Source organism: Pagrus major, chromosome 17 (genome assembly GCF_040436345.1).
Source record: "Pagrus major chromosome 17, Pma_NU_1.0".
NCBI classification, from domain to species: Eukaryota; Metazoa; Chordata; class Actinopteri; order Spariformes; family Sparidae; genus Pagrus; species Pagrus major.
This window is the reverse complement of record NC_133231.1, coordinates 1,654,073-1,680,656: the sequence shown is the minus strand read 5'-3', so window position 1 is coordinate 1,680,656 and position 26,584 is coordinate 1,654,073. Positions and strand designations below refer to the sequence as shown.

Here is a 26,584-nt window from a genome sequence, read left to right as displayed (position 1 = left end):
GAATCAGAATTCCTTTATTTGTCCCGCAAATGGGGAAATTTCTTTGTCACAGCAGCCAAAGGACAGCAATTACAATAAACAATAATAAAAAGTAAAAAAAAATAAACAATATAATAAGAAGATAAGAAATAGAACTGACTCGTATATACATAATATTTACAATATGAACACTGTAGTAATATTTACAATATGAACAGTGTAATTATAAACAGTGTGGTATTTTTATTTACAAATAATAATAAATATGAGGTATTAAAAATTGTCCAGTTAGTGCAAACCAAAATGTATATGGGATATGTGTAGAGTTTTTTATGGCATAGTGCACATGTGAGGTCTACTGGGAGCAGCGCTGGCTGTACAGTCTAACAGCAGCAGGGAAGGAAGGACCTGCGATACCTCTCCTTCACACACTTGGGGTGTATCAGTCTGTCGCTGAAGGAGCTGACCAGTGTGGTGATAGTGACCTGCAGGGGGTGGGACTTCTTCACCAGCAGCGATGACAGCTTATCCATCATCCTGCTCTCTCCCACCACCTGCACTGGATCAAGAGGGCATCCCAGGATGGAGCTGGCCTTCTTGATAACTTTGTCAAGTCTCCTCCTGCCTGCTGCCGAGATGCTGCTGCTCCAGCAGACTACACCATAGAAAATGGCTGATGCCACCACAGAGTCATAGAAAGTTGTGTACCTCATTTTTAAACAGGTCACATTTGTCTGGCCTTAGCTTAATTCCCCAAGCTTGCTGTCACTTAAGGACTAATCTCATATCCTCAACATGCTGTGGGAATGTTTTACCATAAACTAAGACATCGTCCAAGTATGAAATGCATATTTTGTCTCTGAGGCCTTCGAGGCCCATACTACGCTGGAAGGCTGAGGGTGCGTTTGTGATGCCAAATGGGATTCTGTTCCATTCATACAGCCCCCATGGGGTTGTGAAGGCTGTGAATTTCTTGGAGTCCTCACTGATGCTGCCTTGATGGTAAGCGTTGCCTTGGTCCAATACACTGAACCAACCGTTTCCCCCAAGACCATCCAGTATCTCCTGAATGCGTGGTATGGGGTGCCTATCTGGAATTATCTTTTTATTAAGCCCCCTATAGTCAATATAAAGTCTTATGCTTCGATCTTTTTTTCTCACACACACCACTGCAGATGCATACAGGGAGGTGGATTTGTGGATGAATCCTTTATTCAACAAGTCCTGGATGTGGTTCTTTACCCCCTTATACAATGCTCGATGTATAGCATTATATGTTTTAGCTACTGGGACCTCATCAGTTAGCTTAATGTCCATGTTTAGGTTTTTGATGTATCCCACTTCCTCTTTATGCCTGGCAAATGCACCTAAATCTTCTCTGAGCATTTGTTTAACCACTGCTTGTTGTTCACTGGTCAGATGGTCCAAATTGACAGGTGGATCCCACAGTTTGTCTTGGAAATCTGTTTGAGAAGTTTCTGTGGTGGGGCAAAGTGGATTCTGGGAGTTTTCTACAACTACTGAATTAGCCTGGTGTTGCTCTGGGTACACTGGGTAACAGTCTGTAATTCTCTGTATGCCCCCTATCACAGTTTTACCTGGCATTGTGATGTCATGATGCGTGGTATTTCTCACACAGATATTCACTTTACGTGAAGTGCAGGAAATGTTCACTAGCTGACAGCTAATTTTGAGACCCTCATCTAATGAAAGATTCTCCTCAGGTTCAAAGAGCATTTCAGCTTTCACTTTTAAATCTGTTTAATAGGGCAGCTAAGGCACTTTATTTGTCCCCCTGGAACTACAACGGCTATGTGTCCTGTTTTAACATTAGGTAGGTAACATTCTCATTTGTAGCTCCCTGTATGATGTTTAGCAGGGCTTTTGCTTTTCCTGATCCTAGTCTTAGTGAATTTCTGAGCAAAACTACTCTTTCACTTGGCTTAACCTGGTCCTCTCTATCTCTCACTATCTCCTCAATGGCATTATAATATAATGGGTGTAGGAACACATGTCCATCGCCTCTGCATTACATTGAGGCCCTGTTGTTCTTGTTAACTCTTTTCATCTGGATGAAGACGATTTACAGGCTACAGGCTGCCACCTTATCTCCTGGCAGAGAGGACAGTGTTTTCCTGGACCATAAAGACTTCAAATGAGGACAGTTTTAATTAATTTACAACTAAACTCCCATTTTTGAACTTACTTTCCCCTCCAAACAGATAAATTCTTCCCTCACAGGTCAGTCTTGAGTGAACATGGAGTTACATACTCTCTCCACATCAGGAGGGACCGGAGCTATCTGGTCATCAGAGACTGTGTTAATACAGAATCTTTACATTTGCAAATTAAGTAACACGTCTGATGCCTCTCTCTCTCTCTCACCCTCTCTGTCTCTCTGACTTCTGATTCACAAACACACTCTCTAGAGTGGACACCAGACACCTTCTGACTTGTGTTCTATGCTATTACTCTGTCTTCTGTTGTTTACGACACATCTGGTCTCACTATCTGTGGGACATTCCATTCAAATGGCCTCTGTATTCTTCCAGATTTCAGACCATTTCTAATTAACCATTAAGTCAGTATCTCACCCTCTTAGTTCTAACACATTAAGAAACAGTAAAAGAAGTTCATAAAACTGATCTTTTTCCCGTTTCTCTACGATTAAGATTGACTGAGATCAAGTTTTAATGTTTAATCTGTACTGTGTTCGGTGGAACCACAGCACCTCCTGATGGTGAGTCCTGGTACAGTTGGACGAGAAATATTCTGTTTAATATGTTTATGGTTATAACCAGTAAATGTCTCTGATATGTCTTTGTTTAACAAGTATTAAGCTAGAACTAGGAGAAATATGTATAAGTGATTTTAATCACGTCATAATCCTTTTCATGATAGACAAAGTACATCTATTGAGCCATGGTGAGATTCTGTGAGAAGGTGAAGCACGGTTTTGAAACGTTTAAAACTATAAGTTTAGTTTAGTGAGTTTCTGTGAATTTTCACAACTCCACTAAATCTTGGAGACAAAAGCCGGCAAGCCCTGCCCACGACACGCCTGCCGTTTGGAGATAGAAAAACAGGGAGACATCGCTTCTCTCGAGTCCAGTTTGAGTTTTTTTTAGTTTTCAGTTATTGTTTAGTTTTAAGTTTTCTTTTGTTTTAAGTTTTTCTTTTGTAACTTATTTTTGAAGCTCTTTACTTTGAAACACGCTCCAAGACAGCGATCTCAGCAGAAGTGCTCACGTGTTGATTTTTCTCATTTTTATATTTTTCGCAGTATTGATTAGCTTCTTTTATTAAGTTTGTACCAGAACAAAGTTCTGTTTTAATTTGTTTTATACAGTTAAGTATCGTAACCTGCTTTTGAAGAAGTGAACTTAATTTAGATTATCTTGCATTAACTAACAACGGAAGATCCGCCTGATCAACGTATCATCCTCAGTTATTTTATTCAAGAAGTTAAATTTAGTTTACAAAGTCAGAGCCTGAGAACCACTCGAAGAAACTAAGAAGAACATCTTTATCACAATCATCATCACAACACTACAGCAACTTGCTGTGTCCGAGACCGTGCAAGCGGTTTTCCAACGAAAGACAGACTCTTTGACAAGCCCCCAGCGCTCGCTAGCGGTACCATCCCGCTGGGCACTGAGCCAAGATCTCACCGGGTCGGTACGGGACCAGCTGCCCTCTTCCTAAGACAGCGGACCGAGGTGCCCAACCGACTGACACCGGACGAGCTGAGCCTCGGCCATTGGACCGGGACTGCCAGCTAGAGCCGCAAATCACGTGAGGAAGTCCGCCGCCGCGGACTCCGCAACTCTGCTAAGAAAGTAGGCTCTCCATCACTCACAACAGCTGGATTCACACATGATACATGAGATGGTGTCTATGGCTCTGATTATGATCTTTTAGCTTAAGAGAAATTCGGTTAGGGTCTCGTTAGTATTAAAAATTACTCCCGTAATATTTAAATGCTTCAACCTAACTCGTGATCTCACCATCAGCCCATATTCCACTAGTAACCCATTACTTAGTTATTCCATATTTCCTGTTACCTGTTGTTATTCATTTAAATTGCCATTTCATTTATTTAATCTGAATTATTTAGTCAATAAACATATTTAACCGTATGTCGTTGTCTGTGCAGGTTTGTTTTTAATGTGGAGAACCGATGGATATGTGTAGAATTCACTACTTCATTTATGAGATTGAATAAATTGATCTGAAATTGATTAGAATTGATACAAGTTAAACTTGTTCAGTCGAATTTGATTAATTACCTCCGGATTATTCAAATAGACAAAACAACGGAGGTGGTGCCCCATTAACCCTCTAGGCGCCGGAGTTTATTTAGGAAAATATTCCGTTTGGATTGTAAGATTTCAAAAGGCTGTAGCTTGGAAGTGGTGAGAGATAAATTCATAGTGTAAATGAGAAAAATATTCATAATGACCTAAAGTTTGTGATGGGAGTAAATTTAATCATCTAATTTGCATATTGTGACGTCACCAGGTGACTGAAAGTAACTTTCAGTAAAACTGATTTTTGAACATATTTACACAGAAAAAAAAATATTTATATTGTCATCTCATCCTCAAAATAAAGGAACAGGAGTTTGATTGGAGTAAATTTACTAATCTAATTTGTATGTCACCAGGTAAAATTCAGTAAAACGGAATTCTGAACATATTTACACAGTAGATTTTTTTTTTTTTCATCCTCTCATCCTCAGAGTAAATGAACAGGAATCTGATAGGAGTAAATGTCCTAATCTAACTTGTAAAAAGAAAAGAAAACTCTCGCCGTGATCAGCGTGTGCTGCTTGTGTGACAGTGTGCGCAGCTGCAGCATCGTCAGTCACTCGTCTCTGACGAGCGATCGTCATCAGAGGGCAAATCATCCCCTTCTGAATCGTGATCAGCAAAGATCTGTGCAAGCACCTCATCCACACTGTAAAGTCTTTTGGGCATTTTGTTTTTTATTACAAAAATCGCTATCTGTCTCTCGATCTGTCCAGCACACTTCCGCGACCGCTCCGCGGCTCTCTCCTCTCCCACTCTGCCCGCTTAGCCGCTGCCGCTCCGACAGCTGGTGTCGGGTTTCAAACTTTTTTTTCTCAGGTATTTTGCATAGAAACACACCCCCAAATGACATCAGGATTGAAGCTGAATCTAGTGGTAAGCAAGCAGTAACAGCACAAGGCAGTAGATTTAAAGATATGGTCTGTTTTAATGAGCAATGTTGCCTGTCGCAATAATGCGACTTTGGCGCCTAGAGGGTTAACGAGTGTTCTATTAATCACCAGTGATTAATAAATTACATTTATTATTAGTGTATCTCCTACATGGGTCTCTGTACTATGTCCCTGCTTACTAGTACTGGAACTAGTATCTCGCAAGACCTAATTGTTTTAGCTTTTGGATCACTCAGACTGACACTAACCTCAACCCAGCCCTGAAAGGGGATTTCTTAACCGTTTGCAGCTATAAGTCCAGCAGCTGATTATTATCTAACAGGTCGCTGGTGGGGTTGATTTTTAAATCAGGTAAGTTTTGGGACTTCCACGCCTCACTCATGATGGAAACTTGTGCTCCTGTGTCCCACAGGGCTTGAGTCTTCACGCCATTCATTTTGCACCAGACAAGACACTTTCTGCCTACCAGCTGTGCAACTTGCTTGCGTTTTGTACGAAGGTTGTATGAGTGAGGGAGTTGATCTTCATCTGTTACATTTGGCGTTAAAGGTGCTAGAGGAGGCTGATGTGGGGGCAGTTTTTTTTCTCTCCCTCACCTTCTCTCTCTCTGTGTGGGCTTACAGGCTTTTTAATACAATTCAACGTTGGGTTAGGATCAATTTGGGACTTTGATTTTGAGGTCATGGCACATCCCCCCATCATAACCTCTGCCCATTTCCCAACAGTTTTTGCCTATCTCCCACCCTGCACCCTTTTGCCCAATGCGTTTCAGTGCCACACTAGAAACAATGGTTACAGTCACTTTTGTCCTGCTGACATGCTACACATTGTCTTGCTGGCCTCTTATAAGCATTAGCTGGTGCTTTGGTTTGCTTATCATCAACTGTTTTGGACTATGGTCATTGTGGACTATTTGTACAAGTGACGCTACTTGACCTGTGAGCTCCCTGACTGCTATGTTACTTTCCTCTAGTTTTGTAAATAGGGGGTTTTCTTTGGTTGGTTTGCTAGGTTTAGCTGAGGCTGTAATTGGCTGAGGGTCATTGTCATCTTCACTTGCCTCTTGCCAGGTTTAGATTTGCCCTATGAGTTGCTCTGATTGTGGCTTTAATCTTTTGGGCAGGCTCATGATATTGAGCGATCTGCATTTTTTGCAGAAACAGCTCATAACTACTGTTGTCATCCTGCGGATACATCCTCATCTCGGCTCTTATGTTGTCATTTGACAAGCCTGTCATAATGGACAGAGCACTGGCTCTGGACTAGCCCAACCAACCTTTTGGCGCAGATCAAGTACTCTTACCACGAAATCCAGTGCTGTTTCACCAGGTCCCTGTACAGCTTTTGCCAGTTGTTTGTACAATACAGTTGCGTCCTTTTCTGCCCAGTGGGCTCTTAATATTTGTCTGAGAGTGGCTAGAGTGAGATCTGTTTTTCCTTCTAAGTAGCTCCTCAGTTTCAATCCAGACTTCACAGCATGCATCAATGCCTCCGTAATTTCAATTTCTGGATAGCCTTTCCTTAGACCACAGTCAATCTGGCGCTCAAGGCTGCTAAAGCTCAAAGTGTCTTTTGAAGTTGACTCACCAACATGTCCATTGATTTTGAAGTCCTTTCTGAAAGCCCCGGAAGATGCACAGCAGCTGTTGCTAATGGAGTCTCTGCCTCTGTGTTGAGTCCGGTTGTCCTGCGCCATTTCCTGGGCAACCCGCTGCTGCAGCGACGACAGGAACGGTGCGGTGTCTCCCGGTTGTCGTCCCCTCGCGGGCTGCTCCAAGTGAGCCGCCTCCTCCTCCTCCTCCTCGTCGACTTGCCGCTGTTGAGAGTTGCCGCTGCTCAGTCTCCAGACTTTAATCATCCAATCCACCAAACAACACCAAACAAGAGTCAATAGCAGAATAAGCTGTTTGGCAGAGAAGATTTGGCAAATTGTTCATGGCCACAACCCACATACTTAGCTCTGCTGCTCATCCCACAAATGCATGTTCCTTACAAATGTGGGACCATTTAAAAAGGGAAATAAACAGGCTTTCCAACAGTATAAGATTTATTGCCAAGAAGCATTGTTACAACAAAGAAATAATCTACCAAACACAAATTTCCTTACTTTTTGTGCTATGTTTATATACCCTCACATGTGCACATCCGCCATTGTCATTGTGTCAGTGTTATTGTAAAAAATCAATAGTGAGTAAAGTATGAAAAAAATAGGCTTATTTTACAATAGGCTACTATAAAAACTATGAATAAACTATTAAAAATGATTCAATTGAATGAATATTTCCTTATTTTCTCTGGTATTCATGTCATATACAGCTGCAATGATGATGATGATGATGAGTGCTTCCTAAATGGACAGATTGATATCCCTGAAGTTCAACTGACTTGGTGTTACGTAACAATTAAGTGTTCCCTTAATTTTTTTTAGCAGTATATATACACCAGTCAAAAGTTTGGACACACCTTCTCATTCAGTGGTTTCTTTATTTTTATTATTTTCTACATTGTAAATCAATACTGAAGACATCCAAACTATGAAGGAACACATATGGAATTATGCAGTAAACAAAAAAGTGTTAAACAAACCAGAATTTGTTTTATATTTTATATTCTTCAAAATAGCCACCTTTTGCTTTGATGACAGCTTTGCACACTCATGGCATTCTCTCAATCAGCTTCATGAAGTAGTCACCTGGAGTGGTTTTCCAACAGTCTTGAAGGAGCTCCCAGAGGTGCTGAGCGCTTGTTGGCTGCTTTGCCTTCACACTGCGGTCCAACTCATCTCAAACCATCTCAATTGGGTTTAGGTTGGGTGATTGTGGAGGCCAGGTCATCTGACGCAGCACTCCATCACTCTCCTTCTTGGTCAGATAGCCATTACAAAGCCTGGAGGTGTGTTTGGGGTCATTGTCCTGTTGAAAAACAAATGATGTTCCCACTAAGTGCAAACCAGATGGGATGGCATGTCGCTGCAGAATGCTGTCGTAGCCATTCTGATTAAGTGTGCCTTGAATTTTTGAATAAATCACCAACAGCATCACCAGCAAAGCACCCCCACACCATCACACCTCCCCCTCCATGCTTCACGGTGGGAACCAAACATGTGGAAACTCACCTTTTCTGTGTCCCACAAAGACATGGCGGATGGAACCAAAAATCTCAAATTTGGACCAAAGTACAGATTTCCACTATTCTAATGTCCATTCCTTGTGTTTCTTGGCCCAAACACCTCTCTTCTTGTTGTTGTTCTTCCTCGGTAGTGGCTTCTTTGCAGCAATTCAACCATGAAGGCCTCCTCTGAGCAGTTCCTTTTGAGATGTGTCTGCTACTTGAACTCTGTGAAGCATTTATGTGAGTATTTAAGCTGGAGATGAGCTGCAGGTGTGAGAGAGGGGACAGCTCCAGTATGGAGCTATATTTGTGCCAGAATCCTGAGCGAGCAAAGATAGATTCTGAGCACACAAGGAGAGATTTTGAGCACAGAAAAACATATTTTACAAGCACATCAATTATATTTCAAAAAGAAATTACACTTGAGCAAACAAAAACATATTCTGTGTGCACAAACAGGCCGCTGCGCTCGCTCGCTCCCCCCGTCCTGCTCGCTCAACATCTCTCGCTCTGCGCGTACAGGTTTGGTCTCTCCGCTCGCTCAGCTTGGCACACACGTTACAAATGTGCCACAAAACCAACCAATCAGAGACCTGGCAGAAGTACGTCCTGATTGGCTGTTTGCTCTCCAATGGGATCGCTGGTTACTGTAACCCGGAAAAAACAAAGGAGATCGCATCAGATGGGCTCGGACTGGATGAAGAGGACGTGTTTTAAAACAATTTTCGGTCAGTATTTATTATTATTATGATTATTGTCTGATGTTACAGAACTACCTTGTTAGTTTTTGTACTATAGTGTTGTAACGTTAGGGTCGCGTTGTCTGGGCTTACGTTATATCCTCTAATTTTGAGACATTAGCTGTTGTGTGACTGACGAAGACTTTTCCTTTCTGTCCTGGGCACCCTTAGATAATGTCAGGTGAACAACAACAACAACCACATGTAAGTTTGTGTTGCCTTTGTTATAAACACAGTGTGTCATAAAACATTTGTAAAGTTATGTTTTCACGTTAGTTTTAACCATTGTAAGTTTGCCAACTAGCAAAACTAGCACTTACAACAGGTGATTTCACTAATTAGCTCACCTCACTTGGCTGGGGAGTGCACGTCACATTTATACTTTTTACTTTGCTCACCTCTGCATATCTACATGACTGCATAATCATGTATTTTTTATTCGGAGACATATATGATTGAGTCCCTCTTCCTTGCTAATCTGGGCTCTTTCTGTCCAACAGGACTTGTTGAGACAGCAGTTGATGGAGGGACTTCTTACGAAACTGCAGTCTGCCATAAACCAGCAACCGCTAAATTTGGATTATTTGGAGTTCTTGACTCGCCATCAACTCATCCTCTTTGAATCATTCTCTGAACAGATAGGTGGTGTGTCAGAAATTACCGAAGCTCTACAAGACCTCCATCATGCTGTTCAGTGGGAAAACAATGTCAGCTCTATACCCATTGTGGAACTGGGGATGGAAATTGGTCCAGGTTCTGGTCACCCCAAAATTGTAGTAGAGAGAGAAAAACTGAAAAGTCTGCTGGACACACATCTGCCAGTCTCCTGCATTGCAAAATGCCTTGGTGTTTCAAGAAGAACGCTTTACAGAAGAATGCAAGAATTTGGCTTGTCTGTAAGAGGATCATACAGCACAGTGACTGATGAAGAGCTTGATAACATTATTTCAGCTATTAAAGGTCAGATGCCAAATGCTGGTTATCGAATGGTTCAAGGACATTTGGTTTCAATGGGGCTCCGCATTCAGTGGTGGAGAATGATGGCCTCCATGCATCGTGTTGATGCTGCAGGGATCTTCTCACGGATCGTGGCACTAGGGTGTGTTGTGCGAAGAAGTTATGCTGTGCGAGGCCCTCTCTCTCTGGTCCACATTGACACGAATCACAAACTCATAAGGTAGTAAAATAGACTGTTTATGCAATTATCTACATACTGAATGTTGGAAGTAAGTGGCATATTATAAGGACAGTCATAGTTATATTCTTTTTTTCCTCTACTTTAACAGGTACAATATTGTGGTGTTCGGTGGAGTGGATGGTTATTCAAGGAAGGTAATTAATGTGTTCTTGTTCCTACAGCCATATGTTTGAGCTTAACTGTGCAGAATGATGTATGTGCAGTTTGTCAGTGGAAGGATGCTTTCAGATCTACTGAAAGTGTTTCTCTGTGCTAATTGAAAATAAGATTTTCATGTAGGAATGTGAAGCCCCCATTTCACAAACAGTGACTGGCTTTTTTTCTGAAATGAAACATTTTCATAGATTGATTGATTGATTCTGGAATTTTTCAGGAGGGAAAATGTGTAGATGTAATTTTAAGGAGATAATTGAACTTGAAAAATGACAAATTATTCAAGGAGATCTTCAATGTTATCAGCTTAATGTAGCTTGTATTTAAATTCTAATTAGAACAAAAAATGCATTTTGTATGAAAATGTCAATATAAGCTTGCATTTCTTGCAAAGGTTAACAATTCAGATGCAGCTGGATGTATAGGTGTGTATTTCAGATCAAATTTATTTGAGTGACTGTGTGTAAAGGTGTAGGGTAGACCTATATTTCTTTTTATGGTATGATACCACACTACAAGATGTAAGCCATAAGTCTGATGGAATAGCTGAAAGCAGATGTAAAATTTTCCATGTGGTTTTATTGCAGATCATGTACTTGAATACTGCAACAAATAACAAAGCAGCAACTGCATTCTCATTCTTCATGAGATCAACCCAGCTCCATGGCTTACCATCCAGGTATTCTGCCAAAACGAACACATACAGGGATAAATGGTTGTGTTTAAATTTCATATTTAAAAAAAGAAAACATGTAGAGCTTTAATTGTATCTCAAAGTTAAAGTAAACCTTGTTAAATTAATTGTTAAATTCATTATTAAAATGTTTTTTCATCTTAGGGTAAGAGGGGATCAGGGTGTTGAAAATGTGGACATTGCACATTACATGTTTGCCACACGGGGAACAGGAAGAGCAAGCTTTATCTCTGGAAAGAGCGTACACAATCAGAGGTTAGTTGTTTGTACATCTTACAATTTTTGAATACCTAATTATTGTAATTGTTGCAGTTTTGTTGTTCAATCAAAGCACAAATTGCAGTATAAATTGAAGTCAACCAATTCAAATATCATTTTAGAATAGAGCGACTTTGGCGTGACGTCTGGGTTGCAGTCACTAGCAAGTACCATGATGTCCTTCACTCTCTGGAGGAAGATGGTCTGCTCGATATCGCTGATGTGGTACACCTCTTTGGTGTGCACTACATCTTTGTCCCTCGACTCCGGGCTGATCTTGAGACCTTCATCAGAGGATGGAATAATCATCCTCTGCGGTCAGAAGGAGGTCTCACTCCCGAACAGCTGTGGTGTATGGGACATCTACAAGATCTGGACGAAGGGGAAAGACTTGAGGTACATCATTATAAAAGGATATAAAACATGCCAAAAAAGTGAGTTGGAGAAGTGTGTGGTAAGCTGATACCAATCTCATTTTCTGACAGACTTAGCAGAAGCAATTGGACTGTGGAACACACTGGCGAATATATTTCCTGACAACATGGTTATGATGTCTAATGATCTTGTCATTTGTGTAGACAATGCAGATAATTTTCACTAACAAACCATAATGCCTTTGTTGGTTACAGTGAGTGAGAGGCACATGACATGTTTAAAATCCTTGGCAACAGTTCAATAATAGTAGTTTTAATTTCTATATTGAGTAAAAACAGATACATTTTTATGGAACAGTTTATTTTTATAAACAAAATACACACAGCAGTGCAATATTTTTATAATAGTCTTGACATACTTTTTTTGGTCTTTCTGGGTCTGTAGGAACTTCAAGACCCAGACATTGACTGGGAGAGTGTCGTACTGCAAGGGGACTCTAATGGAGCAGTTGTGGTTCCTGAAATCGCATGCCCACTGGATGACGAGGCCCTGGAGGAACTTCAGAGAACTATTGATCCTCTGGGACATTCTCAGTCACATGGTCGTGACTTGTACACACACTTTTTGCACAAGGTGTCTGACATTAGAACATGAATAGACACATTATCGGTTACAGGAACCTTGTTTTACAGACATTCTGAAGCTTTTACAACAAATACATTAAAAAAAAAATCCTGTATGAGGTATTGAAAAAATTAAACTACTGAATGAACAAAACTTAACTCTTGTCTGTTTTCAGATCGAACAGCCATTGGCATATTAATAACTTCTTGTTTTGAATAAAGCTCGAGCTGTTAAACTCTGTGGAATCCACCACCATATCGCACTGCTTCACTCAGGATTCTTCTAAACTCAGTGTAAGTGCTAAGATGCTGTACTGGAAAAGTCACAGTCTGAGTGCATGCACTCACTATTGGGTAACAAACCGAGTGGTCTCCAAGCCTTTCCCTGCATTCATGGTCAAAGTTGCATGTTATTTTGAAATGACTCTTTTCATCAGGGAGGATGGGGATGTGGGATTGCCCGGTCATCCACTGGAGCACATGTGGCACTGCAAGAGGTTCTGTGTCACCAGCTGCACTGTCTGTCTCCCCATCTGTGATTAATATATTTTTCAAATAACATGAATTTAAGGAACAGTTTAAACTGAGTTTTAAAACAAAATCCAAGAACATGTGCTTGGTACATTAAATGATGCTATGTGTATACTATACAGTACATCATACCTGGCATTTCAAGCTCTTCTAAGAAATCTTGGAGGAAGTTGATAATCTTCCTCTCAGCTCTTTCCTTAGATGTGCCCTTTTCACTGTAATGTGGCTGGCAGTTCATCATCATGAAGTCAGCATCAGGCTATAAAGAGAGCGAATGCAGATTTGGCTAAATATCTTTAAATGTACAAACTCAGGCTATTAATGACATACAAAATGGAGATTGCAATACAGAACAAAAAATAATGCATGCAAGAACAAAATAAGTAGCAGTTAAAATATTTACTTTGGTGATCTTCCCAGGAACAAACAAGGAGTGGCAAGCTGCAGGGTTTGACGTCATCTGGTCCACCAGGCCATACAGTTCCATGCCCTTTCTCAGTTGCTGCAGCATTGGAATCAGTCTTGTTGTAGAATGTAGGACAATTGCTCTTTGAAGAAAAGCACAAAAAAAGAAAATCAATACTAGTTTGAAAAGTTAATATAATATGTTAATATTGTTTTAAAACACTTACCGAATGATGCTTTCCTTGCTGTCCAGTTTGATCTGGCTGGTGTATCCACAGCTGACAATTTCATCAGCATACATCATCAGAGACTGAACATCTGTGGAATCTTTGACCTGAAATGTGCAATGAAGAGATGAAGCAAATCATACAATAGGTATTAACAATAATTGTGAAATAATTCATATTTAACAATGCCAAAAGAGCACTCACCCTGCTGATGAGTAGACAGGATTCTAGATCAGCCACATCCTCCTTTGACAGACTGTGAAAGTCAATCTCTCCTGTGCAGAGGAAGTTGTAGCACCACTCTTTCAAAAAAGCAGGAGGTGGGCCACCTTGTGCAAGGCTGACTGCCATTATTTCGCCAATAGTTCTGTGTGCAAGGTAAAAAAAGTCTCAGTAAAAAAAAAAAAAACACATACATGAATTTGTAAAAAAAAAAAAATTTAACCCACCTAAAATTGTCATTGTCAAGGTCTGTCAAAGAGTACTTGGGATTTTTACCCTGGTTCCCAGCTCCTTCAAAGAATCTGTTTTCAATACCTGAAATCATTTCTTAGGCAAAAAAAGCAATACACAGATTTAGATGACCTATTGGTTTTGTTTCATATAACAAAACGGTTACATGACCAACTTACCAGTGAGAAACTCTTTTCTTAGTGCTCCTGTATCAATGCCTGCCTCTCCTATGAAGACCACCTTCAGAGCACTGGCAGGAGATGCAGTTTTCTTCCTTTTCCATTGGAGAATGCCCCTGTCAAGAAGGTCTTCTCTGTCCACACACAGCTTAAATTCTGTTGTGGTGTCAATTTGGTGTGTAAGGAAGAGCAGTACATCCTCCACACTTAAGACAAAAGAAGAAATATTAAGATAGTCCCAAATACCCAAACAAAATTTGTATACATTAAAATGATTTGAAAGTATGTGATGACTAGCTCTTGTGTAACTGAGAACATGTTGACTGTGTAAATGACGGTGCAAAACATGTATGCACTATTAAAAATAAACATGCAAAGGAAATCTTAATACAACATACCTTTTTGGTTTGGATACTGGAGTTTGAGCAGCTGTTCTTGGACTATTGTCATTTGGTGCAGAAGTCACTGTACATTCAAAGCTGTACAAGAAATAATAGTCTCACACTAAACACTGTACATACAGTATACACAGACATTGTTCAGGTTGTATAGACCATATACAGACATTAATCTATGAAAAATGTTTATTATACAAACAGCAGGACAAAGCAGATTACCTCTCTCCACATAGACTAGCATGGACTGTGATCTCATCATCTGGGAATTCTTTGGTGCAAATTGGACAAACCACCTGAAATTAAAAAAAAAGAAAATTGTTTAATGTTAAAAAACAACAACAAAACAGCTGGTGCAAAGCAAACCAAAGTGATCTAGGATTTCAATTATATGCTATATTTACCTTACACTTGTTCTCCACAACCCATACGCCATCAGAGGACTGCAAATTTACAAAACAGTAAATTCAATTTAATTGTAATCTTTTTAAAAGAAAACAAAAACAAAAAAGCAATTTGCCTTCACCTCATCATCATCATCATCATCATCATCAGACAGTTTCCCCTTGCATGTCTTAATGTGCACTGCAAGCATCTGCAAAGGCATCAATTCATTACACTGGTAACATGTCTTCTTTGGCATTTTTGAGAAGTGCTGAGAGTCAGGAGGAAGAGGAGAGGTGTCCAATGTCTCCTGAAGCGGGACTATGTAAAAAGTGGCTTTGCCACCTGCTGACACAGCTCGCAGAGCTTTGGCAGTATATCCCTCTGCCTCTGGTGGAATGACAGTGAGTTTTCGTCTACCACTCCCACCTTAATTGAGAAATAGAGAAATAAAACAAAAGTTTAAAAATCATCTGTTTTGTTGAGAAAAAAACAAAACATTTTGTCAGTCAGGCATCTTTAATGCTTACAGAAAGTAATCAACACACCATAAGAGTTTAAAGACACCAAAAATGGGATGTGATAATCAGTAAATAAAACTTTAAACAATATTTATCTTACAAACCTGTAGCCTTATGCAAGAGCCACCCTCCATACAGACCCTCCATTTTTGGAAATGTGTCAGCCAGGAGCCTTGAGATCTTTGTTAATAATAAGGGGGGGGGGGGGGGGGGGAGAGAACAGTGCACACAACTTAAGATAAAGTACAATAACTACCTTTAATGACAAGTTAAACAACTGGACTGACAGCTGTACCTCTGTGTGGTCACCATCTTCAGGGAGGCTCACCATTTGTCTCCCCATGCCCGCCTGAAGGAGTTCAAGCTCCTCTACTGGCAATGGTGTGTGGGTTGTATTTTTTGGCAGCAGATAAAAATTGAGAGCAGTTGTCTTACTAGTTATCTTAAGATGATGCTTGGTGGCAGTCAAACACCTCTTTTTACCACGGTTGAAGTTTGACTTGAAATATCCTGGAAAAGATCTGTGGATTAAAATATAAATGTGAGTTTAATAAGTGTTGTATTCAAATTCTAACTAAAAGGTATATATATATATTTTCTAATGTAATCACAAACCAAACTCCTGTCTGAGTGTGATTCAAAATGCACATTTGAATTTACACATCTTGGCAGTAATGACGTGGACCTAACAACAAAACGTTTTGTTCCCAGTACAAATGAGAATGACGTTGTGTGGCTTCAATAACAAACCTTGTCATTTCTTGCTGCACAGTTACATTTCTATTGGCTGGGGCGGGCTGCTCTGTCTCCTGCCTTGTGGGCCTTGTTGAGTCGTTTGTGGCCAAAGTGCCGAGTAGCATAGACACCAGGTTTCTGGCTGCTGACTCAACTGTACCATGACCCTAAATCAATTCATGATGTAACGTTAACATGTTGTCTGTTCAAAGTAATTAGACATGAGAGTGGCGGCTGGCTTTAAAATGGTTGTTAGCCGCCAGTTTAGCTGGCTATGTTGCCAGCTAGCAAAATTAATTTCATCTGAAACGGTCGGATAATAGGTGTAGGCATCATCATCAAAGCACAGACCAAAATAGCTAACCGCTAGTTGGCAAACTTACAATGGTTAAAACTAACGTGAAAACATAACTTTACAAATGTTTTATGACACACTGTGTTTATAACAAAGGCAACACAAACTTACATGTGGTTGTTGTTGTTGTTCACCTGACATTATCTAAGGGTGCCCAGGACAGAAAGGAAAAGTCTTCGTCAGTCACACAACAGCTAATGTCTCAAAATTAGAGGATATAACGTAAGCCCAGACAACGCGACCCTAACGTTACAACACTATAGTACAAAAACTAACAAGGTAGTTCTGTAACATCAGACAATAATCATAATAATAATAAATACTGACCGAAAATTGTTTTAAAACACGTCCTCTTCATCCAGTCCGAGCCCATCTGATGCGATCTCCTTTGTTTTTTCCGGGTTACAGTAACCAGCGATCCCATTGGAGAGCAAACAGCCAATCAGGACGTACTTCTGCCAGGTCTCTGATTGGTTGGTTTTGTGGCACATTTGTAACGTGTGTGCCAAGCTGAGCGAGCGGAGAGACCAAACCTGTACGCGCAGAGCGAGAGATGTTGAGCGAGCAGGACGGGGGGAGCGAGCGAGCGCAGCGGCCTGTTTGTGCACACAGAATATGTTTTTGTTTGCTCAAGTGTAATTTCTTTTTGAAATATAATTGATGTGCTTGTAAAATATGTTTTTCTGTGCTCAAAATCTCTCCTTGTGTGCTCAGAATCTATCTTTGCTCGCTCAGGATTCTGGCACAAATATAGCTCCATACTCCAGGGAAGCCACGCCCAGCCTTTGCAAAGCACCTCTGAAAACACAAAAGTACAAAAACCACAAAAACAGCCACACCAAAAGTGCCAATCATGACAGCAATATATGTAAGTTGTGTATGTTGTATAATTTGTGTATACTGTCTTTGTGCAATGCTGCTCTGTTTATGTTTTTGTGCTATTATCTCCACTATAGGCAACTATATGTGCACAGCATTTGAATCCAAGACAAATTTCCTAGCAGGGACAATAAAGTATATCATATCGCATTGTATAAACCCTTAATTCACAGTGTTATATGTGAAAATATATCCTGGCCCTACCCAGACAAGAACAAAGAGAGAGAGGGAGAGAGTAGGCAGTGTGTCAAGTTGCTACTAATGGACCATTAGCTTAAATAATTCCTGTTTAACCCTCTAGGCGCCAAAGTCGCATTATTGCGACAGGCAACATTGCTCATTAAAACAGCCCATATCTTTAAATGTACTGCCTTGTGCTGTTACTGCTTGCTACCAATAGATAGCCAATAGATTCAGCTTCAATCCTGACGTTGTCACACCGCGGTGAGGTTGTCTCGTCTTGGGTTATTGTCTGGTCATTTCCTGTTTTATTTTGAAAATCTAACTCTCCTCTCGTTTCAGATCACTTGCCCTTCCTCTTGTGTCACCTGCCCGTCTCCCTGATTCCTGATTGTGTCCACCTGTGTCCCATTTCCCTCATGTGTTTAAAAGTCTGCGTTCCCCTTTGTCTTGTGCCAAAGTGTCTCGTTCCATGTCCGACCACAGAAGCCTACCATAGTCCTGAATCAAAGCCAAAGCATTTTCGTGAGTTTTTGTTGTTTCCTCGTGAGAGTGATTTTCTGTTAAATTTTCATAGTCATTAGTTCTGTTCTTTTGTCAGCCTCCTTTGTGAGTGATTTTCTGTTCATTGTGTTTATGGTTAATGTTTTGAAGCCTTTTGATTTCCTCCTTGTGAGTGATTTTGATTTTGATAGATTTTGTACTTCGAGTTTCCTCCTTGTGAGTGATTTTGATTTTGATAAACTTTATACTTCGAGTTTCCTCTTTAAGAGTGATTTTGATTTTGATAGATTTTGTACTTCGAGTTCCTCCTTAAGAGTGATTTTGATTTTGATAGCCAGTTTTCCTCCCTAGGAGTGATTTTTGTTTTAGCCTAGTTTTTCCCTCCCGATAGACTCTCTTTGAGTAATTTTCATAGCACTATTGTTTTGAAACCACTCTCTCGAGAGCCTTGTCTAAACTCAATAAAAATCGCTCACTGACACCTCAGCTATTGAGTCCTGTATTGAGTCTCGGCCTGACAGACGTCATTTGGGGGTGTGTTTCTATGCAAAATATCCGAGAAAAAAAAGTTTGAAACCCGACACCTGCTGTCGGAGCGGAAGCGCCTGAGCGGGAGAGTGGGAGCGGAGAGAGTAGCGGAGAGAGTAGCGGAGCGGTGCGGTGACAGGAGCGTGTTGGATAGATAGCGAGACAGATAGCGATTTTTTCAATAAAAACAAAATGCCCAGAGGACTTTACAGTGCAGATGAGGTGCTTGCACAGATCTTTGCTGATCGCGATTCAGAAGGGGACGATTTGCCCTCTGATGACGATCGCTCGTCAGAGACGAGTGACTCTGACGATGCTGCAGCTGCAGACACTGTCACACAAGCATCACATACTGATCACGGCGAGAGTTTTCTCCGTCGCGGTCGTGGGAGAAATCGGGCAAGGAGGGGACGTGGGGGCGGCAGAGGGGGTCATCAAAATAGGGCTGTAAATGATGATGATGGCTGGGAGTATTTGAGAAGTGAGGAGGTGTTCCAAAAATGGATCAGGGACTTTGATGAGCCTGTGGGGTATCGTGGAGACAAGGATCTCACAGATGCTAGTGCATGTGATTTCCTGTCTCTGTTTTTGGATGAGGATTTCTGGAACCTCATCACAAATGAAACCAACAGATATGCTCACCAGTACATTGACACACACCAACTTCAGCCAAACTCCAGGAATCATGGCTGGTATGATGTCACCATCCCTGAGATGAAAGCCTTTATGTCACTTCATTTGTGCATGGGGCTTGTTGAAAAACCTGAGATTGAGGACTACTGGGCAGGATTTTGGCCATGTTACACACCTGGCTTTGGCAAAGTGATGACAAGGAACAGATTTGAGGTCATCCTTTCTTTCCTCCACTTTGTAAATAATAATGAGCAAGTTGAGAGGGGTCAGCCAGGCTATGACAAATTATTCAAAGTGCGTCCAGTACTCGATATGGTCATCCCCCGTTTTTCAGCCATGTATGGTCCACTCAAGGAACTTTCCCTGGATGAAATGACCATCGCATTCAAGGGGAGGTCAACCTTGAAACTGTACAATCCCAAAAAACCAGATAAATATGGCTACAAGGCATTTGTACTGAGTGAAGCTAGCTCAGGCTATGTTTTACAGTGGTCCATGTATACAGGACACACAGCAGATGAGGATGATCATCTCGGTGCGACCCATTTTATTGTCCATAAGCTGATGGCTCCATACGTTGGAAAAGGGCATGAGGTGTATATGGATAGTTACTACACTTCGCCAGCCTTAGCTAACGAGTTAGCAGCTAACGGAACGGGACTGTGTGGGACAGTGAACTGCAACAGGCGAGGGATGCCACGGGGCCTGAAACCAGCTCAGTTGCCTTCAAAAAGGGGAGATGAGCCTGTGTTCATGTGGCATGGCAAATTGCTGGCTTGTGCGTGGCATGACACAAAGCGTCTCACCATGCTGACATCAGTTCACGGGAACACATGCGTTCAGAAACGTATACGTTCAAAAGCAAATGCGACTGGTTTTCGTGACATCAAGAAACCAGAGTGCGTTGACAGTTACAACTCCTTTATGGGGGGAGTTGATACGGCTGATCAGCGTATGAAAACATACCTCTTTCCACACCGATCCAGGAAATGGTACAACCGCATTATCAACGCGGTTCTTAGCATCAGTGTGGTCAATGCCCACATCATCTACAGTCGGTGTAGTCCTGGCCCACACAAACCACTGAAGGCCTTCATCCAGGACATTGTGACTGCTTTACTAGAGGGTTACTCCAAGAAGGAAGGCAAGAAGGGAGGAAGGCCTTCAGTGGAAGGGGGAGAAATGTCACAGCGGCTCACTGAACGTCACTGGCTCCGCAACGCTGATGATCGTCCGGATTGCGTAGTTTGCTCGGATCGCACCCGTCCTAAGGGGCGACGCCAGACACAGTTCAGGTGCAGTCAGTGTGGAGTAGGTCTGTGTGCCGTGCCTTGCAACGAAAGATACCACACACTGAAAAACCCCAAACAATGCCATCTTGATAGATGTGTATAAGTTCAAGTCCCCCCCACCAAAAAATCTAAAAAAGACCAAAAAAACAAAAAACAAAACAAAAAAAAAACTATAAAAATAGAATTTTACCTGTTGATATACAAGTTAGATTAGGAAATTTACTCCTATCAGATTCCTGTTCATTTACTCTGAGGATGAGAGGATGAAAAAAATCTATGAAAAAATGAAATGAAATGAAAAAAAATCTACTGTGTAAATATGTTCAGAATTCCGTTTTACTGAATTTTACCTGGTGATTTTCAAATTAGATTAGTAAATTTACTCCCATCACACTCCTGTTCCTTTATTTTGAGGATGAGATGACAGTATAAATATTTTTTTTTCTGTGTAAATATGTTCAAAAATCAGTTTTACTGAAAGTTATGTAATCCAATATGGCTGCCACCTGGTGACGTCACAATATGCAAATTAGATGAATAAATTTACTCCCATCACAAACTTTAGGTCATTATGAATATTTTTCTCATTTACACTATGAATTTATCTCTCACCACTTCCAAGCTACAGCCTTTTGAAATCTTAAAATCCAAACGGAATATTTTCCTAAATAAACTCTGGCGCCTAGAGGGTTAATACTTGATTAATCAAGCTCAGAGCATCTCATGTTGTGTTTTGGGGGAGGGTTACACACAGGGTTTCTAAATTGAGGAGAGTGCAGGAAACGAGCTGGGGACTTTTTTGCCTTACACGGTTAATATATTCAAGCCATTATAATCCATAGCTTATTGATTTAATGAATCAGAATCAGAATCAGAATCAGAAATCCTTTATTTGTCCCGCAAATGGGGAAATTCCTTAGTCACAGCAGCCAAAGGAAAGTATCACACTTAAACAATAATAAAAAGTAAAAAATAAACAATATAATAGAGATAAGAAATAGAATTAACTCGTATATACATAGTATTTACAATATGAACTTGGTATTTACAATATGACATAGTATTTATAATATGAACAGTGTAAGTATAAGCAGTTTGGTATTTTTATTTACAAACATTAAATAATAAATATGGGTATTAAAAAATTGTCCAATTAGTGCAAACCAGAAAGTGTGTGGATATATGTAGAGTTTAGTATTGCACAGTGCACATGTGAGGTCTACTGGGAGCAGTGCTGGTTGTACAGTCTGACAGCAGCAGGAAGGAAGGACCTGCGATACCTCTCCTTCACACACTTGGGATGTATCAACCTGTCGCTGAAGGAGCTGACCAGTGCAGTGATAGTGACCTGCAGGGGGTGGGACTCCTTCACCAGCAGCGATGACAGCTTGTCCATCATCCTGCTCTCTCCCACCACCTGCACTGGGTCAAGAGGGCATCCCAGGATGGAGCTGGCCTTCTTGATAAGTTTATCAAGTCTCTTCCTATCTGCTGCCGAGATGCTGCTGCTCCAGCAGACTACTCCATAGAAAATGGCTGATGCCACCACAGAGTCATAGAAAGTTGTCAGGAGTGCCCCCTGCACCCCAAAGGACCTGAGCTTCCTCAGCAGATGGAGTCTGCTCTGACCTTTCTTGTATGTTGCTGCAGTGTGATCAGTCCAGTCCAGTTTATTGTTCAGGTGAACTCCCAGGTACTTGTAAGACGTCACCATCTCAATGTCTGTTCCCAGGATGTCCACTTGTGTGCAGGGTTGTTTGCGCCTGCGGAAATCCACCACCAGCTCTTTGGTCTTCCCGGCGTTGAGCTGGAGGTGGTTCCGCTGGCACCAGTCCACAAAGTCCTGAATAAGTTCTCTGTAGGCTCTGTCATCCCCGTCCCTGATGAGGCCGACGATAGCAGAGTCGTCAGAGAACTTTTGTAGATGGCTGTGGGGTGTTTGGTGGGAGAAATCAGCAGTGTAAAGGGTGAACAGGAAAGGGGCCAGGACTGTTCCCTGTGGGGCCCCCGTACTGCAGACGACTGTGTCCGACACACAGTCCCGAGTCCTCACATACTGTGGCCGGTCGGTGAGGTAATCGAGGATCCAGTTCGTGAGGTGTTGGTCCACCCCCGTGAGCTCCAGCTTGTCCCCCAAAAGCGCAGGCTGTATGGTGTTGAAAGCACTGGAGAAATCAAAGAACATGATCCTCACAGTGCTTCCAGGCTTTTCCAGGTGAGACAGTGATCTGTCCAGGAGGAAGATGATGGCGTCGTCCACTCCGATGCCAGGCTGGTAGGCAAACTGGAGTGGGTCCATAAAAGGACCCACCAGAGGGCGGAGATGGACAAGGACCAGCCGCTCCAGGGTCTTCATCAGGTGTGAAGTGAGAGCAACTGGTCTGCAGCTGTTGAAGTCCTTAGGGTGAGGGATCTTTGGTACTGGTACCACGCAGGAGGTTTTCCAGAGCAGTGGCACTTTTCCCAGCTTCAGGCTCATGTTGAAGATGTACTCCACAATCCTGCACAGCTGGTCTGCACAGGACTTGAGGAGCCTGGAGCTGATCCCGTCTGGACCCGTGGCCTTCTTCACCTTCATCTTCCTCAGTTCATTCCTCACCTGGATAGTGGAGAGGGACAGATTGGAGCAGGGGGGCTGAGTGTCGGGTGGGGGAGGTGGGTGAATGTCAGGGGGGGCAGTGGGGGGTGTCTGCAGGCTGAAAGCAGTGGAGAGGGAGGTAGAGGTGAGAATGGGGCAGGAAACAGGGGGGATGGAAGAGGTGGTGGGGGGCAGCAGAGATGACTGGGCCGGGGGAGGGGTGGGTGTCTGGTCAAACCTATTGAAGAATAGGTTCAGGTCGTTCACCCACGTCTGATCCCCGGCAGCCTGAGAGTCTGGTTTCCTCAGCCCTGAGATGGTTTTAAGGCTTTTCCAGACTCCACTGATGTTAGTCTGCTGCAGCTGGTCCTCCATCTTCCTCCTGTAGCTGTTCTTCCCCTCTCTGATCTTCTTCCTCAGCTCCCTCTGCACAGCCTTCAGCTCCTCCTTGTTTCCTGACCTAAAGGCCCTCTTTTTTTCCTTAAGGAGAGCCTTTATCTCAGGATTAATCCAGGGTTTGCTGTTAGAAAAACACCGCACAGTCCTGGTGGGTACAGTGTTTTCAACACAGAAGTTTATGTAGTCCGTTATGCATCCTGTTAAACTGTCGATGTCCTCCCCATGAGAAACACACAGTTCTTCCCACACAGTTGAGTCGAAGCAGTCCCTCAGAGCCTCTTCAGACTCCTCAGTCCATGTCTTAACTGTGCGGGTCTCCACTGGTTGCCTGTTTACGAGGGGCATGTACACAGGCAGGAGATGAACCAGGTTGTGGTCAGATCTTCCCAGGGGAGGGAGGGGGGCTGAGTTGTATGCCTCCTTGCTGTTGGCATAAAATAAGTCCAGTGTTTTATTGTCCCTGGTGTGGCAGGTGACATACAGTGTGAATGTGGGCAGCGTGGAGGACAGAGAGGCATGATTGAAGTCCCCAGAGATGAGGAAGAGGGCCTGTGGGTGCTGTGTCTGCAGTGAGCTTGTGACTGAGTGGAGAAGGTCACAAGCTGCAAGCGGTAATGCTGAACATTACCGCAAAATGCATCAAGCCAAAAGGTACTGAGCCTAAACCTTGTCTGCTGTGTGCTATGAGACACGCAGGATAGTTTCATCACACACTGCATGTTCAAATCTGATTGGTTTCTACTCAACACCAGGTGGTTTTTTTTTTTATGTCTAGGTCCTGATTTATCATACTTACAAATGAGTGAACTAGTAATTAAACCTGCATTTCTTCTGTATGTCTGTATACCACTTGGGGGCAGCAGGACAGGCTAAAAACACAACATCTGATATATTATCACCTCATAAAGTGATAAGTCACAGCACAGAGCAACATTAGCATTCATTTGAAGGTATGATTGTGGCCACCCAACAAGTTAGTACAGTATCACTTTTCTTGCAGCTCTGTTTTGGTCTCGACCAATTCCTGAGAAAAAAAATATCTTGCTCTTTAACTGGTATAAGCACCACTATGTTTGCCAGTTTGTCATTTAGTTTCTCTGGCTTCTGTTTGGTGCTGTGCAGGTACAGTCGGTTTATCAGCTTTTTTCCTATCAAAAAAGAGTTGCCTTCTGCCCTGAGAAACAAGGCAGTTTGTAGGCCATAAAAACCAACAATGTAAAAGTGTTGATAACTGCAGCTTTGAGTGACAGGCCTAAAAAGCCCTGCTATTGGTGGTTAGTAGCTGTAACTGTCATTATACCAGACAATACGAAAATGTTGACAGAAGTGCCACCATTCTGATCATAACTTATCTTTGTCCGTCCATCCATTCATTATCTATAACTGCTTATAGCATCACAGGGGGCTGGAGTTGAACCCAGCTGACATTGAGTGAGCAGCAGGGAACACCCTGGGCAGGTTGCCAGTTCATTCCAGGGCTTACATATGGAGACAAAAAAACATTCACAATACAGGGAATTTAGAGTCTGACCTCCATGTCGTTGTACTGTCAAGGGAAGCCAGAGTACCTGAAGGAAACCCATGCAGACACAGGGGGGACATGCAAACTCCTCACATAAAGGCCTGGGTTTGAACCTAGAACCTTCTTGCAGTGACAATGCTAACCACAGCTCCACTGTGCCACCCCTGTAAGTGGGGGTGCTCAGTAATGCAATTGTCTTTTTAGGCTTCTACAACTACATACTGCCACAACTTTCTTTCCATGACAAAAGGCAACCAAATTGCCAGAATAAATCATACATTTCTGCAAAACCACAGATATATTATTATAAGTTTTATATGAGTTGACTTTACTTTATGTTGCAACTTTTTCATGGGGGTAATTTTCTATTTCTCTCTCATCAAAATACTGTAATGCTCTGGTTATGTTTAGGCACAAAAACCACCTTGATATGGTTGGGAAAACATCATGGTTTGGCTTAAAGTACCAGTACAAACATAGCTGGAACTGTCCCAAGGTGTAGATAAAAATATCAGCTTTTTGTCGAGACAAACATAGGTGGAAATTGTCCCAAGGTCTCCGTAAAAATATCCAGTGGTATCCTATTTACAAATATTGGAACACTGTGGTCCCTTGTCAGGAGTATTCAGTGTTTTCACACTTACAAATGCTGAAACGCAGACTGGCACCACGGTCACTGGCTTGGCAGCCCCCTCTCCCGTAACTCCACCACTGTTCCTGCCACCTCCCAATATAAAAGCTAATAGACATGTAATATGACCATGATATCACACATGTTTTACAAATCTCAATAGGTTACATTACATACGTATGGACGGGCGTATCTGTGGTTTACAGAAACATTAGCTGCTAACATTTTATTCTGGCAACTGGGATGCAAAAGGGGTCAGTACAAATTTTAAAGCTAAATGATTACATCTGTGACATATTCTGCTGTCAAAACCTAGCCAAATGGTTAAGTAATTGCTTTTTCTGTGTTGCTATGTGTGGTTGACAGTTAAGATTATGAGCTGTATGTCTAAACTATAAAGTATATATATATATATAAACTTAAAAATAAAATTTTACTCTCCAATCAACACTATCTGCTTTATTCTTTAACCTAATCTTCAAATGAAAACCCAACAGTGTGATGAAAATCTGCAACACAACCTTTGTTTATGAACTGTGCATTTCAGTGCAATACCTTCTATATTCATTTCAGCCCTTTATCAGCAATCTGATCTGGTTTAATACACTGCAGTAATATCCTAGAGCGAGGATATCTTGTAATCAGAGATTGATAGTGATAATTACAGTATGAACACACTTCTAAAGCTCTTCTGTATATTTCATATCCAGTAGGTTATTGCTTCCTATATTTTCTTTTCCATGTTGAACTCATCACCAGCTGTTTATTTGTCAGGGAAGACAGACTGTTTAGTAGAAAGGCTTCAGTGATTCTATCTACACAGGGAGGGACAAGTCGCTCAATATTATGGAAATACTTATTTTGCAGAGAATTTGCATGGTATAAATCGCATAGTATAAAGTTGTTATAATAGTGCCAC

General features: G+C 41.7%; 1 protein-coding gene across 1 annotated transcript in view; it reads right to left on the bottom strand.

Moving 5' to 3' along the window:
* Nucleotides 1-12,112: 12,112 nt before the first annotated feature.
* Nucleotides 12,113-26,584, bottom strand: part of LOC141011999 (uncharacterized) — a 29,724-nt gene continuing 15,252 nt past the window's right edge. The window contains exons 2-15 of the mRNA XM_073485374.1: nt 20,443-20,510; nt 15,725-15,950; nt 15,534-15,609; nt 15,051-15,337; nt 14,929-14,967; nt 14,747-14,820; nt 14,528-14,608; nt 14,130-14,335; nt 13,947-14,046; nt 13,702-13,864; nt 13,498-13,604; nt 13,269-13,413; nt 12,998-13,124; nt 12,113-12,867 (exon numbers count right to left, since the gene is read on the bottom strand). Coding sequence (XP_073341475.1) covers nt 12,566-12,867; nt 12,998-13,124; nt 13,269-13,413; nt 13,498-13,604; nt 13,702-13,864; nt 13,947-14,046; nt 14,130-14,335; nt 14,528-14,608; nt 14,747-14,820; nt 14,929-14,967; nt 15,051-15,337; nt 15,534-15,609; nt 15,725-15,950; nt 20,443-20,510 — 2,001 coding nt within the window. The 3' untranslated portion in view covers nt 12,113-12,565. The remainder of the gene's footprint in view (nt 12,868-12,997; nt 13,125-13,268; nt 13,414-13,497; nt 13,605-13,701; nt 13,865-13,946; nt 14,047-14,129; nt 14,336-14,527; nt 14,609-14,746; nt 14,821-14,928; nt 14,968-15,050; nt 15,338-15,533; nt 15,610-15,724; nt 15,951-20,442; nt 20,511-26,584) is intronic.